This window comes from Microtus oregoni, unplaced genomic scaffold (genome assembly GCF_018167655.1).
Source record: "Microtus oregoni isolate MIOR12 unplaced genomic scaffold, Mior012 000048F_ref0000485, whole genome shotgun sequence".
In the NCBI taxonomy this organism is placed as follows: Eukaryota; Metazoa; Chordata; class Mammalia; order Rodentia; family Cricetidae; genus Microtus; species Microtus oregoni.
Genome location: NW_024543222.1, coordinates 17,742,541 through 17,760,860, shown reverse-complemented (window position 1 = coordinate 17,760,860; position 18,320 = coordinate 17,742,541). Strand labels below are relative to the sequence as shown.

At 50.6% G+C, this 18,320-nt stretch overlaps 1 protein-coding gene across 1 annotated transcript; it reads right to left on the bottom strand.

The window, feature by feature from the left end:
• Positions 1 to 12,662: 12,662 nt before the first annotated feature.
• Fzd2 (frizzled class receptor 2) lies at positions 12,663 to 16,227 on the bottom strand. Its single transcript, XM_041636163.1, has one exon. The coding sequence runs from the start codon at positions 15,957 to 15,959 to the stop codon at positions 14,247 to 14,249; it is 1,713 nt and encodes a 570-aa protein (XP_041492097.1). The 5' UTR covers positions 15,960 to 16,227; the 3' UTR covers positions 12,663 to 14,246.
• Between the last annotated feature and the right edge of the window lie 2,093 nt (positions 16,228 to 18,320).

Here is an 18,320-nt window from a genome sequence, read left to right as displayed (position 1 = left end):
ACATCTAGGAAATCTTGGTGGCTGGAGACAGGAGAGAAGTGGAGATTTTTATTTCATCATGTGCACCCCCTTAAAAATATTTATTTATGAGATGGAGAGATGACTCAGCAGTTAAGAGCACTGGCTGCTCTTCCAGAGGACCTCGGTTTCATTCCCAGCAACCACAAGGAGGCTCACAACTGTCTATAACTCCAAGACCTGACACCCTCACACAGCCATACATGCAAGCAAAACACCAATGCATATAAAATAAAAATAAATGATTTTTTTTAAAGAATCATTTTATTTTTTGTTTATGTGTGGAGGTGTTTCGCCTGCACATATATCCATGCTTCATGCATACAGCATGGAGGAGGCCACAGGAGGGCAAAGGACCCCTGGGAATTGTAGTTAAAGATGGATGTTAGGTGCCATCTGAGTGCTGGATACTAAGTCCAGACTCTCTGGAAAACTGCCAGCCCTCTTCACTGCTGAGGCATCTCTCCAGCCTTCCATTTTGTGCCCCTTGGTGCCATATGCGTTCCTTTCTGAAAACTAAGATGGCTTAAAAATTGACCTAGAGTCAAATTTAATTATTAAATAAAATACCCCAGCAGGGTGGTAGTGGCGCACACACCTTTAATCCCAACACTCAAGAGGCAGATGCAGGCTGATTTCTGTGAGTTTGAAGCCAGCCTGATCTACAAAGAGAATTCTGGGACAGTCAGGGCTGTTACAAAGAGAAACCTTATTAAATAAATAAATACCCCAAGTTCTCATTATTTTCTTCTTGGACTAATAATTCCTTGGTCATGGCTCATGGCTCCTTGGATGAAGTCCAGAGTGTAGTTTGAATCTTAAGTATTCCCCACAGGCCGATGTGTTGGAGGTTTGGTCCTCAGCCTGAGTAAGGGAGACAGTGAGTCTCTGAAGAGGTGGTGTCCACTGGGAGGTCTTCCGGTGATGTCTTTCACATCTGGTCATGAGGAGAGAACTCCTCCACCAAACACTTCCTTGATGTGATGTACTACTTCACCATAGGCCCCAAAACAACAGGGTTACCAGGTGTAGTAGCCTACAACTTTAATCCCAGCACTCAGGAGGCAGAGGCAGGCGGATCTCTGTGAATTCAAGAACAGCTTGGTCCAGCAAGCTCCAGGCCAGCCAGGAATACATAGTGAAACCGTCTCAAAGAAATAAACAAAACTAGACTGGAGAGACGACTCAGCAGTTCAGAGCACTTAATACTCTTACAGAGGACTCAGGTTCAATTCCCAACACCCCAATGGTAGTTTATAATCATCCACAACTAGTCCCAGGGGATCCTAGATCCTCGTCTCAGCTCCACAGGCACTAGGCACCCAAGTGGTGCTTATACACACACACATATAGATAAAACACTCATGTATAAAATAAAATAAATCCTAAAACCCACATCCACACAAGGACAGTGCTGGTAGATCATGATCTCTCTCTCTTTCTCTCTCTCTCTCTCTCTCTCTCTCTCTCTCTCTCTCTCTCATAATGGGGATAGAACCTAGGTCCTCGTCGTGCATGCCAGCTAGGTAACTGCTCCGCCACCCGATGTTACATCTCCAGTCCTTTGCTTTTTATTTTGAGAAAGGGATCTACTAAGCTGTCAGGGCTGGCCTTGAACTCTATGCTGTGGCCCAGTTAGGCCCTACATTTGTGATCCTCCTGCCTCATCCTCTGAGTCGCTAGGATAACCGCATGCATCAGCAGGCCCAGCTCACCTTTTCTCTTCACGAATTGATTTATAGTAACCAAAACTGACTGATTCAGACACCTTCTCAGAAATTACAAGGTCCTTAAAAATCTGTCTACCTGGCCCTGCAGGCATTTTCCCCAGTTTGAGCTCTGTGTTTAGTCAAATGGAACCCTTTGAACTCTTACAGTTCCTGGAAAGCACATTCCCCCCCCCCCCCCCCCCCTTGTAGCTTTTGCACAGGCGACTGCCCACAGCACTCTTCCTCCTTCGGGGCTCTGTTTAGATGTCATTCCTTCCAGGAAGTCTTCCGTGGTCCATCAAGTTGGGATTTGACTCATCTACACATTCCCACAGCAACTTTGACATCCCTGGGTGGGGTGGGGGGCAGGTTGCCTGTGTGCACATAAATTCTGAAAGCCCTAATTCTAATTGGCATTAATAATAAAAACCCAGAGTCAGACATTGGGGGGTGAAAGCTGAGAGCTCAGAGAAGCAGTGCAATCAGTCACTAGAGAGACCTTTTACCTCTACCGAATCCTCAGATCAAAAGGGCGATCCTGTCCTGAGACTCCATCCTCAGACTGACTACAGCTGTCTCCACCAAACCTCCCACTGCATCTGAGCACCTGTCTCCTCCCCTCTTATGAGCTACCCAGTTTTTTGTGCCTAAAAGATTGACAGTGATGGAAGCCACGGTTTTTGGTGTGGCGGCTCTGGGACATGAATAGTCAGAGTCCAGAAGGAAGGAGGTGGGAACACTGGATGGTCACTGTCTTCCCCCTAAGCTGGACGGGTGACAAGGAAGTGGGGCTGTGGTTTCATAGGGCTTCACAATCCAGACCCCCATGCTACACAGCATCCCGTCCGCCATGTTCAGTTGGTCAACGGAGTCCAAGTACAATGCAAGGGACAGAGACCTTCTATGTTTTTGTTACAGCTTTATTTCACATGTGGTATTAGTAGGGGTGGCATAGGCTGCCGCGGCATATCTGTAAGGACCAGAGAACAGTCTTCAGGTGCTGGCTTTCTCCTTCACCTGTGCAAGTCCTGGGGATCAAACTCAGGTCATCAGAATTGATGGCAAGTGCCTTTCCCCACTGAGCCATCTTGTCGGCCCTCTCTTGACTTTTTAACACGGGGTCTCCTGTATCCCAGGCTGGCCTTAACTCAGCACGTAGCTAAGGATGACCTTGAACTGCTGGTCCTTGTGTTTCTACCTCCCAAGTTCTGGATTATAGGCATGGGTCACAGCCTGGTAACCCTAACTCTTTTTTTTTTTTAACCTTTAAAAGGAGTTTTCCATATGACTTCTAAAAGGAGTCTAGTGAAATCATAGCTCAGATTCTCCTGAGCCTTTGGGATAAGCAATGTCCTCCCTTCCTAGGGTGAGCACGTACACGCCCACACAGCTACAGCTAAGCTCACCAGGATCACACCGTCATGTGGTGAGATCTGATTCAGACCTGGAACTCAGTCTGCCCCCAGCTCTAGCACATCTCAGGTAAGGAAGACCCCAAAGCCCTCCCCTAGAGTCCTCCCAGGAAGCTCATTTGCTGACCATTCCTATCTCTCCTGCTATGACTACAGGATTGGTGGGGATGGAATCCAACCACCCATCCACTGGGAGGGAGGGATCCCAAACTTGCTCATCTATGCCTTTGACATATGGGGATGTATGCCACTTTCCCCTGGTCTTTTTAACTTTTTAATTAAATTAAATTAATTCATTAATTCATTAACTGATTTATTTATGTTGGTTTTTCAAGACAGGGTTTCTCTGTGTAGCTCTGGCTGGCCTGAAACTTATTTTGTAGACCAGGCTGGCTTTGAACTCACAGAGATCCACCTGCCTCTGCCTCCCAAGTCCTGGGATTAAAGGCACATGCCACCACCACCCAGCTAAAATTTTACTATTTTTATTTTAATTCAACGTGTATATGTAGAAGCCACATATGTAAGAAACCTCAGAAGCCAGAGGCTGTAGGTCCCCTGGAGCTGGAGTCACAGATAGCTGTGAAACGCCTGACACAGGCCTTGGGAGCCAGAAGAGAAATTCATCTCTTAGCTGCAGCCATCTCTCCAGACCATTTATTTTTTTAAAAGATGTATTTATTAGCCGGGCGGTGGTGGCACACGCCTTTAATCCCAGCACTCGGGAGGCAGAGGCAGGCGGATCTCTGTGAGTTCGAGACCAGCCTGGTCTACAAGAGCTAGTTCCACGAGAGGCTCCAAAACCACAGAGAAACCCTGTCTCGAAAAACCAAAAAAAAAAAAAAGATGTATTTATTTATTATGTTTATTATTTATTTGTTATTATACAGTGTTCTGACTGCATGTATGTCTGCGTACCAGTAGAGGGCACCAGATCTCATTGTAGATGGTTGTGAGCCACCACGTGGTTGCTAAGAATTGAACTCAGGGCCTCTGGAAGATCAGCCAGTGCTCTTACCCTCTGAGCTATCTCTCCAGCCCCAGACCATTTAATTTTTCTCTTTAGTTTTTTTTTTTTAGTTTTGAGGCTGGTTGGGGCTCAAGTCGGGATAGAAATGAGATCTGGGGGTCAGAGCAGGCAGAGATGGCTCAGACATCCGCTGCAGGGCCTGGAAAGACAGCATGAGATTTATAGATTTTGCTGGGAATCAGTTCAAATCCTCATTCTGCTCAGCCCTACTGTGCTCTTCTGCACATCCGCCCTGGGTCAAGCACGTCCTCACGTACCTGTGACGTAGCTTTCCTTCTTCGTGGTGGGCTGTTCCCTCTGCACAGAATGTTCTCAGTTCTCTTCTTCTGAACAACTCCCATGTCTTTCTTTGGCATCACGTGGATTTATGTCTGATCAGTTTATATGTCCGCTTTCCCAAAGCACAGGGAGCAGAGCCTTGGGTTGTAACTCAATGGTAGAATATTTGCCTGGTGTACACAGGATCCCGAGTTCAAGCCCAAGCACTGCCAAAAATAAAGAAGGCACAGCCAGGTGTAGCGACCCACACCAGGAGTGGTAGCCTGCAGGAGGATCACTGCAAGATTAAGGACAGCCTGGTCCACAGTGAGTGACAGGTCAGTCAGGGATATACAGGGAAACCCTCTCTTAAAGGCAAAACCAAAAAGCAACTGTCAAACGCTGTCCATTACCGTATCTCCAGGCCCTGGCACAGAAAAGTACTCACCAAACTCTGGGTGAACTACAGCACTCAGATTCAGCAAGTGTTCCTTTCCTCTTTCCACCTCTGCAGTATCCGGCTCCACCCCAACTCCTAGGTCCCCAACGGGAAGGGCCAAAGCCTTCAAGGTTATGTGGGAAGTTTGGGCAGGACTCTAGAGACCTCCGAGGCAATTCTGTAGAGTCTCCCAAATAGGAAAGGGACCCAATGTTGTGCTGTAGAGGTGTAGTCCAAAGATCCGCAATCCGATTCTCACACCCTAAGAGAACAGGCCAAAGAATTCCGCAAGGCTTCTCCAATGTGGGGGCAAAAAGGTTCTAAATTCTCATGCCTCGGTTGAAATAGTCCGTGAACACACCTGTTTCTGCTGGGGTGCGAGTCAAGAGTCTGCCGGGAAAACTTAGACCTGGGCCCCGGCCAGCACCTTCCCGGCAGATGACCAGCTGCTGAACTGAGGCTGGGCAGGGTAGGCTAAGAATGAGGTACCCCTGGACCAGCGTTCTTCACACTTGAATGTATTAACAAGTCCAGGGAACCTTGTGAAGATGCATCCTCTGGTTCTGTAGGTTGAGGTCAGACCAAAAAGTCTGCTTTTCTTACAGGGGATGTCCGCATAGGAAAGCAGAGGATAGGGTAGCTGGACTCACAATCTGAGTAATAAAAACCCAAAAGCCAAAGACGATCCAGGCACTGGGTTTCTTAAGCTTTCAAGGAAGGGCTGTTGCCAGGCATAGAGGCACATGTCTTTGATCCCAGCATTTGAGATGCAGAGGCAGGTGAGTCTCATTGAGCTTAAGGCTAGCCTGGTTTATGTAGGGAGTTCTGGGGCAGCCAGGGCTACGGAGTAAGACCCTGTCACAGAGATAGAGGGCCAAAGGCAATGTTTAAAATTGGTCAGGAGGTGATAGAGGACAGCGTATGGTATAAGCCAGCCTGACAAATACCCAGCAGGCAAGAAAACGATTCGAGTCTATGACTCTGTGGCCAAGTTAGACATCACTGATGGATCCCAGCACTGTGTTCTGCTAAACCAAGAGATACCTCAGTATCCCTCTTTAGCCAGTAATCTAGAATCTAGGGGTAGCTACATAGTTGGCACAAACCACCACCTCCTCCTCCTCCTCCTCCTCCTCCTCCTCCTCCTCCTCCTCCTCCTTCTTCTCCTTCTCCTTCTCCTTGTTTGTTTTTTTGTTTTTCTTTGTTTTTCTTTGTTTTTCCAGACAAGGTTTCTCTGTGTAGCTCTGGCTGTCCTAGAACTTGCTTTGTAGAGTAAACTCACAGAGATCCACCTGCCTCTGCCTCCCAAGTGCTGGGATTAAAGGTCTGGGTCACCATGCCCAGCTAATATCATTATTAATATTATTAATGGTATAGATGCATAGTGTTTGGTATATGTGCAGTCAGTGGTGACTACTATGAAGAACAGATCACAGTTCACAGGGAAATGAATGGTGATGTGGGAGAAAGAAAGGCAAAGGAGGGGCTGGAGTGATGGCTCCAAGGTCAAGCACACTGGCTGCTCTCCCAGAGGCCCCAGGACGGACCCAGAGCCCACAGGGCAGCTCACAACCATTTGCAAGTCCAGTTCCAGGGAATCTAAAGCCCTCTTCTGGCCTCCAAGGACACCAGGCTTGTGCATGGTGCACAGACATACATGCAAGCGCAATACCCATAAACATAAAATAAAAATTAAAAAAAAAAAGGCGTGGGAGACAGAAACCAGAGATCTGGGGTGAGGAAGTATAAAGGTCCTAGGCTTTGCCAGCCTGGGAATGGTGGAAGGTTTATCAGCTAGCTCTGTCTGTCTGAATGACTCTGAGCTTCCAACTGAAACGAACGCTCTTTGATAGGCATGAGTGACACTTGTCATGTTTAGATACCTGTGCTCAGAACTTCCAAGGGAAACTGTGAAAGACGTAGCAATGGGCAAGAAGGCATTGCATGCCCTTGCATGTTTTATTGACCTGGAGTGGTTTTACAGCTCAGACAGCTAATGATAATGGAAGTGATTCCTCTCCACAGAAATGCAGATGCTCGGCTGGAGACGTAATTGATTACGGCCCATGGATGTGACCCAGCTTGGCACCCATTCTCTACTCATTTCGGCATTCTGGAGAGCCCAGACACGTCTCTGCTTTGGGTTCTCCTCGGAACAGGCTGTAATAGCTTATTGGTTCCTTCATCAATTAATGAGTTAATTGGAAATTCTGACATGTTGATTGCATATTTGAATAATTACTCTGGCTGATAGGAAATCTACTTTTTTTTTTTTTTAACATTCTCATTAGTAGTGAAGATCATGTAGGTTTCCAGAATTCTCTGTCCTGGTTAAGCTTTGCCAACGTATTTTCAGGGGTGTGCGTGTGTGTGCGTGCGTGTGTGTGTGTGAGTGGGTGTGCCCACTAAGAGGCTGGAGGAGGACATGGGCTGTCCTTCTCCATCACCTCACCTTATTTCCTCGGGACAGAGTCTCTCACTGAACCCAACGCTTGCTGCTTTGCAACTCAGCTGTGAACCCTCCTGTCTCCCACTCCCAGTGCTGGGGCTAAAGGCGCAGGCAGCCAAGTTCAGCTTTAACCCTGATACTAGGGATCCAGGCTGAAGTCCTCGTGCTTGTGAGCGAGCACTCTTACCTTCTGAGTCATTTCCCTACACCCACTACCTGTTCTCAATACATGCGAGTTTTATGGAGGATTACTCTGGTTCATTGCTTGGGTGATGGATGATTCTTTATTCTTTCTTTTTTCTTTTTCTTTTCTTTCTTTCTTTTTTTTTTTGACAAGATTTCTCTGTATAACAGGAACTTGATTTTTTTTGTTTGTTTATCAAGACCGGGTTTCTCTGTAGCTTTGGGGCTGTCCTGGAACTAAGTCTCCTAGACCAGGCTGGACTCAAACTCACAGAGATCCGCCTGCCTCTGCCTCCCGAGTGCTGGGATTAAAGGTGTGCACCACCACCACCTTGATTCTGTACAAGAACAAAACAGTGACTTCCCTCCACCATCTTTGACCATCTTGATTGGGCTATGAATTAAACCAACATCATATGGAGTAGTAGAATAAAATTTAATTAGACATGTCCACAAGGAGGCCCCTCTAAGCACAAGGGTCAGGTGATAGAAGATTACACACCTGGGCCAGGAAGGACAGATGCTCAGGACTGCTGGGGAGTGGCACACAAAGGATGATAAGAGGGTCAGAGGAGGGATGGGGACAGCGCTCAGCAGGTAGAGTGCTTGCCTATCGTGTACAAAGCCCTGGGCTCAACCCCGAGCACACACACCTATGATCCCAGCATTGGAAGGGGATGAGTGGGAAGAAGACAGAAAGACTGGGGATTCTGGATCAGCCTGGTCTACTCGAGACCCTAACAAAACAAAGTAGGCTCAAGAGACAAATTGTATGAGTGAAAATGATTCTGTTAAATGGACAAAGTCTCTCATGGAATAAGAGCCCCCACCATCCTACCACACACACACACACCATATACAGCACATGCACACCACACATATCCACACTCACACACATATCACACACCACATACATGCACACACACACCACACACACCACACTTCATCGACAGGCCCCAGAGCCTGTGGTCTTGAGCCTTTGGCTAAGCTCTGGCATACAGAGATAAAGACACCAAACACAGCAAGGAAGATGGGTGTCAAGAAGACTGGATGGGATATGGCTGTCTGCTAACCTGAGGCAGTTCTGAGGACCTTGTGAGCTACAGGAAGGGAAGGGTAGAGCATTCAAGTCACAGGGACTGTAAGTTACAAAGTCAAGAGGCAGTTTGGTCTGAGACCGTGAGATCCAACCCATGCGTCATATGGTGTGGGAAAAAAGGACTTCAGACACTCCTTGGGGTTCTGGTCAGATTTTTCTCTTTTTTCCGTGCTGGGGATTGGACTCAGGACCTTCCCCACTTCTACCAAGCCCACTCTCAGCCCATCCTGACCTGGGAGGATCTAAGCAAAGGAATTGTGAGCTCTGTCTCCACACTGCCTTTGGCTCTCCCAGCCCCCTTGGCACAAAACACTAAGTCCTGCAGGTAGAACTCCCCACAAGCCACTTCTACTGGAGAGGTCCTTGGGATGCTTAGCCAGGAAGGACAGTGTTCCATGCCGCCTGGGAGCGGCAGCTGGGAACTCTCTCTAGCCTTTCCACCCACAATTTGCTGTCCCCTCAAGCCCTGGCTCTTCTACCTTAGACCAGCTCTTCTATCACCCAGGAGGCCAGAGATAAGAATAAGCCGCCTCCTTTCCCGCATCCCTTCCCTGACCACACTCTGCCTCCAGCAGCTGCAGAGCCTGCCTTCCCCAGGCCCTTAGGGAGAGGAAGGACGGCAGGCAGCCAGAGCTTCCTGGGGGAGCAGGGGCTCTGGCTGCACCCTTCCCTCCCACTGGACTGAGAGGTGATTACTTGTGTTAATTATAACCAAGCTATTTCCGACTGGCATGAGCCCACCCACCCACAGAGTCTGCCCTGAGTCAGGATGCTGGGGGTCAGCTACCCTGGGAAGGTGTCCTGACCCCTGCGATGGCCAAAGAGGGGGCCTTTGTTCCCCTGAGCACCCTCTTACCACTCCCTCTCCTGAGGCTTCTTGTCACTACCTTACACCCCCACCCTCTTTTTGGCTTGCCCCCACACAACTCCCTTTCCCTCCCCTCAACCTCTCCCCAGGTTTTAAATGAAATCACGGAGCTCTGAGTTCCGCACTAGGCCCTGACATAAACACTCTGATTGGGGCTAATTATAAGGGCCAGATCGGGAAGCTGGAACCTTCAGAAAGCTTTGGCTTTCAAACAAAGGGCTCCGAGCTCAGCCCCCAGCCCAGGTTGGCTCCTCACTAGGTCTCCTTGGGAAGGAGGAGACATCCCAAGCAACTGGCAGTCAAGACTCTACACTGCCAAGTATGCCTGAGAGCCACCTTCTTACTTTTGCCTTAGCTCTTCCGGGTTGCAGACTCTGGTGCCTTTGCTGAGGGCTTGGAGGATTAGTCTGCAGGGGCGGGCAAGGTGGCTGGAGAAAGCTCTTAGGCTGGGAAGCTGGGGCAGGAGGTTCGGGAGGAGCGGGGTGGGGGTTAAGGGGGTAGGTGAAGCAGCGGGGAAGCCAGCTGTGACAGCCCTAGCCCTAATTAGCCAGCTTCAAAGCCCATGGAGAGGCAGTCCCGCCCTGGTGTGTGCCCTGCTCACTCAGGCAAGTAAGACATTTGTGTCCTAATCAGAGAAGGAGACGAACATTGCCCACCACCACCCGGAGGAGCCTCTAGACACATTCAGAACCAGAGATTGAGCCTAGAATCATGGGAAATCATTCCAATCTGTGAAAAGTACCAGCAACAGTGGGTGATAAGGACCTCAAGAAACGTCTGTCCTTTGAGTCGGCAGCTCCGCTTTCAGGAATTTATCTAAGTAGTTGGGAAAGTGCTAGGGTTTATCTGACACGTGCTCTGGGCTGGCTCTGAGTCACCCAGCTTATCCTCTGGGTGCCTTGCGTGATGGGAGCCATGGCCTTTCTACCCATGGGAACTCCGGCGCAGGTGAGAAAGCCTGCAGAAGGGCGCACTATTGGCCTGCCTCACCGAGGCGTTGGTCCACACACAGATGCAGAGACCTGCCCTTTGTCCCTCCAAACACGCCCTGCCGTGAGGCAGGAGGATCCCATCATCCTAAGAACCATCTAGTTTAGGAGTGCTTGTGCTTGTATAGGTCCAGTTAGTTGTGCTCCGGCCCGTGTGTGTGTGTGTGTGCGTGTGTGTGTGTGTGTGTGATTATTGTTGTATGGAGAGAGTTTCATCATAGCTCCAACTGGCCTAGAATTCACTTTGGGCCCAAGCCACCCTCTGAGCCTCCCTAGTGCTGGGATTACAGGTACTAGCTGCCATGTCGGTCACAGCAGAAATGAGCATGGCTAGCTGAAACAGGGGAGTAGGCCAAATGGTCTGGAATCCTCCTATACTTAAAATACAAAATCGTGTGTTCACGTGAGCCGGCCTCTCCCAGTCCCCACAGCCTTCAAAGACCTGAAGATTGTTCATAGTGCTAGTCAGTGCATTCTTCCATCAGAAGTTTAACTGTAGGAGTTTGAGGTGATCTGATCTGGCGAGCAGCAAAGGCCGCGGAAGGGATAATTCAACCGTAGCGGCAGGAGCTCACAAGCATGCCCCATCGCAGAAGGATGGCTCCATGAATCCACACGCATGCCCCATGGCACCCAGGAGGTGTCTCCAAGACCCAGCCTCTTAGAGATGGTGCCCTTCTAGGAATCCAGGAGTTGGTAGCTATAGCTCCACTACAAAGAACCCGATACTCAGTCTTTGGGAGACAGAGGAATTTGTGGGGGAAAACGTCAATGCCTTTCTTGGAGGCTAGCTTCTTAACCATCTCTTAAAGGGCTAGGAGTTTGTAACCCTGGGAATGTTTCTGAGATAAAGCCGGGTTTTAGGGGGTGGGAACAACAGTCTGACTAGGAAGAAGGGAGTCTCCTAGGGAGTCACTCTAGGACTGGAGAGAACAGAGACATCACCTGTGGCCTGTAATCTACCAAGTTTTCCTTTTCTATCCTTCCTGGCATTAAAATGCAAGGCCTTCCTAAGATGGAAAGTGGTTGCTACACCTAGGACTTAGGAATGGCAAAAGTGAACCTGAGGTCACATGTTTTAGCTGGGTTCTCCAAGCAGCAGAGACACTGATTCCAGGTGTAGCCTCAAGCTCAGGCAGTTTATCATTGGAGTTCCCTTTAGGGCCTTTTCTAACCTACAGCTCCCCTTTCTTTCAGACAGTTCATTAAAGTGGGGGTGTGATGTGCGGAGCCCCCCTACCCCCGCTTTCTCTCAGGCACTCCAGCTTCTTGGACACCTCTTAAAGCAGGGGGCTGCATCTTTAAGATCTGTGGCCCCTTAAGAAGCTGACTTATCTTCCCTCCCCGGCCCTGTCAGGAAACCACTTTGTTATGGCAGACCTTGTATCCCTGTGTTGGCAGACCTTGAGGTAGGGGGAGCAGCTGAGAAGAAAAGGCAATTGTCACCCATTCACCTCTCTTTCAGCCATTCTTGAGAGGGCACAGAAACGGATGTCACAGAGGCACACAGAGCCAAGACCCTGGGGCTCTTAGGAGTGGGGGAGGCTCTCCCCAAATCTTCAGCAGAAACCAGCATCCCTTTTCCTGTAGGGCTTCATCCCAGGCACTGGTAAACCCCACTTGACTCCTGGGGTCTCACCTTTATTGCCAGGAGAGGTGCTCAGAATTGTGTGGAACTGACCTCTTTCCTATAGCCTTTGCGGGGGTTCTTTCGGACTTGAAGGAAATGGAGCTGTGGGGCCGTGACACTGCTCCCCCCACCTCGATAGTTAAGACAAATTTATATTGAAGACTTAGTGAATTTAGCACAAATAATTTGGAGACAGACTATATATTTGGGGAGGGGGGTCTTTGCCGAAATGCCGGGCTTCAATACAATTGCAAACAAAGCCCCACATATGACTTCAATTACCACCAAACATTTCCACTTCCCTTCCCCCAACATAAACTAACATACACACACACTTGGAAGTCGGGGGGGGGGGGGGGGGTTCCAACTTACTTCCTCCCTTGTCCCCAAGTCTGCCAACAAAAGATGATAAGAAATCAATTTTCCCATAACTATTTAGTCAAACAATTGAGGCCTTGAGCGGAAGAGCCCGCTCTGCCCAACCCCCAACCAAAAAGGTGAAGGAGAGGGAAGGAGGGGCTGTGGTTTGGTTGGGGGGAGTTACAACCCTGTTAAATACAATTAAAGGGCTAGATCTCTGAAGATAATTAAATGCACTTTATTATGATGATTATTAGGTTTTAATTTGCACTATTATCAAGAAACAGGAGAGATGGCGATAGCACAGTCCTGGCTTACTAGTCTTCAATTCTTTAGCCTTCGAATCCTAAGACTCCAAACAGTAGACAGAGCCGATGTGTGTTGGAAACTGGAATTCTCATACCGGGAAAGATACTTTATACACCATCCCTCAGGCAGCTCACTTAAGAAAAATCTTTACTTTTATTTGTGTGCAGGGGGAAGAAACATGTTAGGGACACTCTATCAATCTTATGATACAGAATGTCATGTAAACACCCCACCCCACCCCCACAACCACAAAGAGCCTGCCCAGAGAGACCTTCTAAAGCAAACTTAACCCAGTAGTTTTTGTTCTTTTCCTGGACAACTTCTTATTTTTTTTTTTAAGGCCACTCTTTTGTCAAAAGAAAACTAAAATTCCCACCAGCTCATCCATTCCCCTCCCTCCAACCCAAGCACTTTTACTGCTTTTGGAAAAAAAAAAAAAACAAACAAACCTCAAACAAAAACCCACACATAACACACAACCCAACCCTAAAAACTGCTAACCTGGATACCACTGCGAGGAGCAGACTACCGGGAGAGAAGGAAGGGACGAGCAAAAGAGCCCGGGGTTCGCTAGTGGTATCCCTAACATTCAGGGAAAGAGGGTGGCTCTTAAAATGGTGTGTGTACTGGGCGGGGTGGGGGTGGGGGTCAAAACACACTTCACAAAGCGTTTCGTTGCCCATTCTCTGCGCGTGGGCCGGAGCCGAAACCACAGAAAGATCTCGGTGCCCGCAGGAGAGTGGGCTAAGGGGGGTGGAGGCCATTCCTCCCCACATCTCCGCCCTCCCCCTAAAAGCGGTGTGTTTTTCCACGTCTGCATCTGGATTGGGAGGGTTCCAGATTTCGAGTGAGGGAAGACAGAACAAATGAGAAGGGTGAAAAGGGGGGTGGAGGGGGGAAGAGGACGGGAAATAAAATATAACAAAACGAATCCAAGTCTTGTTAAAAAATATCCCACAGCTTCCACAGGCCCCGCGTCGGCGAGGAGGCTCGCAAATTCGGCTTTTATAGAAGTTGAGTGGAACTAACTCCCAACTCCTAGAAGCCAACAAAAACAGCGCGCATGCTAGGTGCCTCTCCCAGCAGGCCCAGCCCTGCCAAGTCACCAAAAAATTCGAACCAGAGCACAGGGCGGCTTTTAAAAGGGCACTTAGAAAAGGCGAGACCTCCTCCCCACCCCCACCCCATTCTTCAGCCTAGGCGCCCTCGCTCGTGTTTTTTTCCCCCCTTTTTCCTTTTAAATAGAAAATATATAATTAAATTTACAAACACTATTTACAGTTTTAATCACAAACCTGGTAGGGGTGTTGGACAGAGTTCTTTTTAAAAAGCGACCTAAAATAAAATGTGGTTTTGTTCTTTTTTTTTTCTTTACTGTTCTTTATTTTTTAAAAAAATAAAATAGGAGTCCATAGACGCACCCTCTCCCGAGAGGAGGAGGGTACCGTGCGGTCCGGTCCTGGGGGAGGGGGTGCCCACCAGGCGAGGCCTCTTCACACGGTGGTCTCGCCATGCCGGCTGTTGGTGAGACGCGTGTAAAACTTCCTCCAGGAGTGCAGCGTCTTGCCGGACCAGATCCAGAAGCCCGACGTGATGCCCACGATGAGCGTCATGAGGTATTTGATCATATAGACTGTGAAGTCGGGCGACATGCGCGGCGTGTAGTGGGCCGGGCACGGGATGGCCAGGCTCTTGCAGTGCTGGCTGACCCACGAGCGCTCCCAGTGCTCGCGGAAGGCCTGCTCGTAGAAGTAGCAGGCGATGACGATGGTGGCCGGTACCGTGTAGAGCACCGAGAAGACCCCGATGCGCACCATGAGCCTCTCCAGCTTCTCCGTCTTGGTGCCATCGTGCTTCATGATGGTGCGGATGCGGAAGAGTGACACGAAGCCGGCCAGCAAGAAGGATGTGCCGATGAACAGGTACACGAAGAGCGGCGCCAGCACGAAGCCCCGCAGAGGGTCCAGGCTGTTGAGGCCCACGAAGCACACGCCGCTCAGCAGGTCGCCGTCGATCTGGCCCATGGCCAGGATGGTGATGGTTTTGACGGCTGGCACGGCCCAGGCGGCCAGGTGGAAGTACTGCGAATTGGCCTCGATGGCCTCGTGGCCCCACTTCATACCGGCTGCCAGGAACCAGGTGAGGGACAGAATCACCCACCAGATGGAGCTGGCCATGCTGAAGAAGTACAGCATCATGAAGAGTATAGTGCAGCCCTCTTTCTTAGTGCCCTGCACCACCGTGCGGTAACCGTCCTCAGAGAAGCGCTCGTTGCACACCACGCGCTCCTGGAGCACGAAGCCCGCGATGTAGGCCACCGACACCATGGTGTAGCAGCCCGACAGAAAGATGATGGGCCGCTCTGGGTAGCGAAAGCGCTGCATGTCCACTAAGTAGGTGGTGACCGTGAAAAACGTGGAAGCGCAGCACAGCACCGACCAGGTGAGGATCCAGAGACGGGCAAAACGCGTCTCCTCCTGCGAGAAGAACATGGAGCCGTCGGGTCGTGCGGGCTCGCAGGGCGCTGCACAATCGCGTTCACCCAGAAACTTATAGCTGAGATAGGACGGCACTTTGAGGACGCGGGGACAGTGGAAAGGGTGCTCCAGAGTGGCGTAGCGCGGGGGCGCGCCACCACCGCCAGGGCCACCCGGGGTGCCACCCGCGCCGGGTTGCAGCCCGGAGGGCGGAGCGGTGGTGAGTAGCGCAGGAGCTCCGTCCTCGGAGTGGTTCTGGCCCACGCAGATCTGCTCCGCGCCGTGACGCGGGAAATGCTCGCAGCGGAGGCGCTCGGGCCACTGGAAGCCGAACTTGTTCATGAGAGCCTCGCAGCCTTGGCGCGCGCGCTCGCAGATGGAGCGGCACGGCGGGATGGCCTGCTCCAGCACCGTGCACACCGGAGCGTACATGGAGCACAGGAAGAAACGCAGCTCGGGCGAGCACTGCACCTTCACCAGCGGGTAGAACTGGTGCACCTCCAGGCCCGCGTCCTCCTGGTTCGTGTGGCCAAGAAGGTTGGGCATGATGGTCTGGTTGTAGGCGATGTCCGTGCACAGCGGGATGGAGATGGGCTGGCAGAAGCCGTGGTCCGGGATGGAGATGCCCTTTTCCCCGTGAAACTGGGCCGGCCCGGCGGCCGGCAGCAGCAGCAGCGGCAGCAGCAAGCGGGGCAGGGCGCTGCGGGGCAGGGCGCTGCGGGCCCGCATGCTGGCCGCCGCCCCCCACTCGGCTCCTGGGCGCCCCCCAGCCCCCGCCCCCAACCCCGAGACCGCGCGCCTTCCCCGCTTTCGCCTAGCTGCCCGGCCGCCTCCCGCGCCTCTCTGCAAACTTTGCTCGCGGCCGCAGGAGTTGGGGAGGCCGGCCGGGGGAGGGGGCGGCGCACCCGCCTGCTGGTTCGCCGCGGTCGGACTGAGTGGTCGAAGTCGCCGCGCACTGCTGCCCTCACTTCTCTTCCTCCTCCTCTAGCCTCTGGGCTTCCCCTCTCCCCACCCTCCTCTACCCAGCGACTTCTTTGTGCCTCCTTCAGCCCTCACCTCGGCCTCTCCGATCCCAATTAGTCGGTTTCAAGGGGGCCCCCGCTGGCGGCCCCGCCCTCTCCTCACCCCCCTCCCTTCAAAGGGATCCTTGAAACCGCCCCGTCGAGCTTTGCACCGTCCCAAAATGTGCTCTCGGCCAATCAGATTTAAACTCGAGGACCAGCCCCGAAGACTGGATTGGTCAACCGCAACATAATGAGATCAGAAACCAGATGCCAAGAACTCTACCCCCCTCCTTTTGCTTTTTTAAAGAGACAAGCTATTATTATATTAGGGGCTGTTTGCTCAATCCGAGATTTCTTCGGAGTAGCCGGGACGAGGTCCGGAGACACGTTTACCCAGGGTAGCGTCCGAACCGGGGAACTCTAGCCTGATCTGTAGTCCTGGAGCCCAGGCGCTCTGAGCTACTCGAGCTCTTTGCTCAAGGCCCCGCTCCTCAACCTCCCCCACTTTCTCAGTACCATTTATAAAATCAAGTGAAAAAAATCTCAGGTTAAAAAAATATATAAATGTAAATGTGTGTGTTAAAAGCGCGTAAGCTAACAGCTTGCAAAGACTTCTCTTCAAACCCCTCTCATACAGTGGAGGTAAAAGTGTCACTTCACCCTAAAAAATGACCCCGAGAAGTTTCCTCGCCCCTCCCCCTTCACACACCCTTAAGTAACCCTCTGAAAAATTGAGAGCCTGTCTCTTTAAGGGGCTCTTAAAGGGGCCGGGACTCCGGGGTGTAATTGCCCCATAGCGAGCACAAAGGAGCCCATTATAGTTCTTTGTGTTCGGTGGCACCTCAAAGTGAGAAAATTCAGGAACTCGGAGGCCAGGCTTCAGGGCTGGGGCGGGGGGGGCGGGTGAGGTGAAGGAGAAAGGCCCAGAGTTGAGGTTTCAATCCACCCCCCTTCCGAGGAAAATCTTAATTATGCAAAGTAAAGTTTAGTTGCCATAAGGAGGAGGTCTTAATGGAAAGTTAATGGCGGGGGTGATGGGCAGTTTCGAGAGAAGAAACCTCTTTAGGTCTGACGAATGTTTTGGGGAATTTGCCTTCTCCCTCCCCATCCCTGCTCCGCCTCCTAAAAGCTTCCAGATTTGATCTCCTGGGAGAAAAGGGAGTTTTACCCAAACTTTAAGTGATTCCACACCCGAAAGATGGTGTGTGTGGCGAGGGAGGAGGCTGGGGGAGTTGTGGTAGAGAATTTCTCCTGTCCAGCTCTCACCTGGCCGAGGGGTGGGGTGGCCCGTAGACCAACCCCCCCCCCCACCCACACCCCACCCCCGCCAAACACACTAGGCTTGTAAATTTGAGGTCTGGAGAGGGAAGGGAATTGCATGGGAATCTGTGTCTGGTACTGGATGATGGATCAATTATTTCTGTTGTCTCTCTGGAGAGACGACAGAAGGAGACTTAAAAAGAAAGAAGGTTGTCTAGAAAGCCGCTTTTGCTTCTCAGTACAGGCCCAATCCTTCCAGCTCGGGAGATCTGGGATTGGGCTGCATACAGAAACCGCAAAACAGCAATTTAAGGAGAAAAGAGTATATGATGAACCTGGGCTTCCCAGGGTTGAAAAGAGGCGCTCCCCTGCACCCCCACCCCGACTAGGGGAATGAATGTAAATTTTCAGCAGCTCACACCTGTGATCCCAGAAGGCGAAGCTGAGGCAGGAGAATTACCAGGAGTTCCAGGCCAGCCTCAGGGGCAGTGGCAGTATGAGAATGAAAGAAGAGAAACAAACAAAAATATTTAAATTCTTTACAATCTGAAAGTGCTCTTTATTGGAATTTTTATTTTATTTTATTTATTTATTTATTTTTAGACAGGGCCTCACGGTATAATCCTGGTTGACCTAAAACTCTGTATGTAGACCAGGCTGGCTTCAAACTCACAGAGCTCTGCGTTCTAAATGTGCTGAGATTAAAGGCATGTATCAACACCCTCAGCATCTTTAGTGGTTCTCTTTTCCCTCTTTCAAAGAAGAAAGTGTTGTGGGGCTGGAGAGACTCTCAGTGGTTAAGGACACTGGCTCCTGTTTCAGAGGA

Bases quoted from the DNA above. Each gene is read 5' to 3' on its own strand.
- Fzd2 (XM_041636163.1), bottom strand. From the start codon at position 15,959: ATGCGGGCCCGCAGCGCCCTGCCCCGCAGCGCCCTGCCCCGCTTGCTG.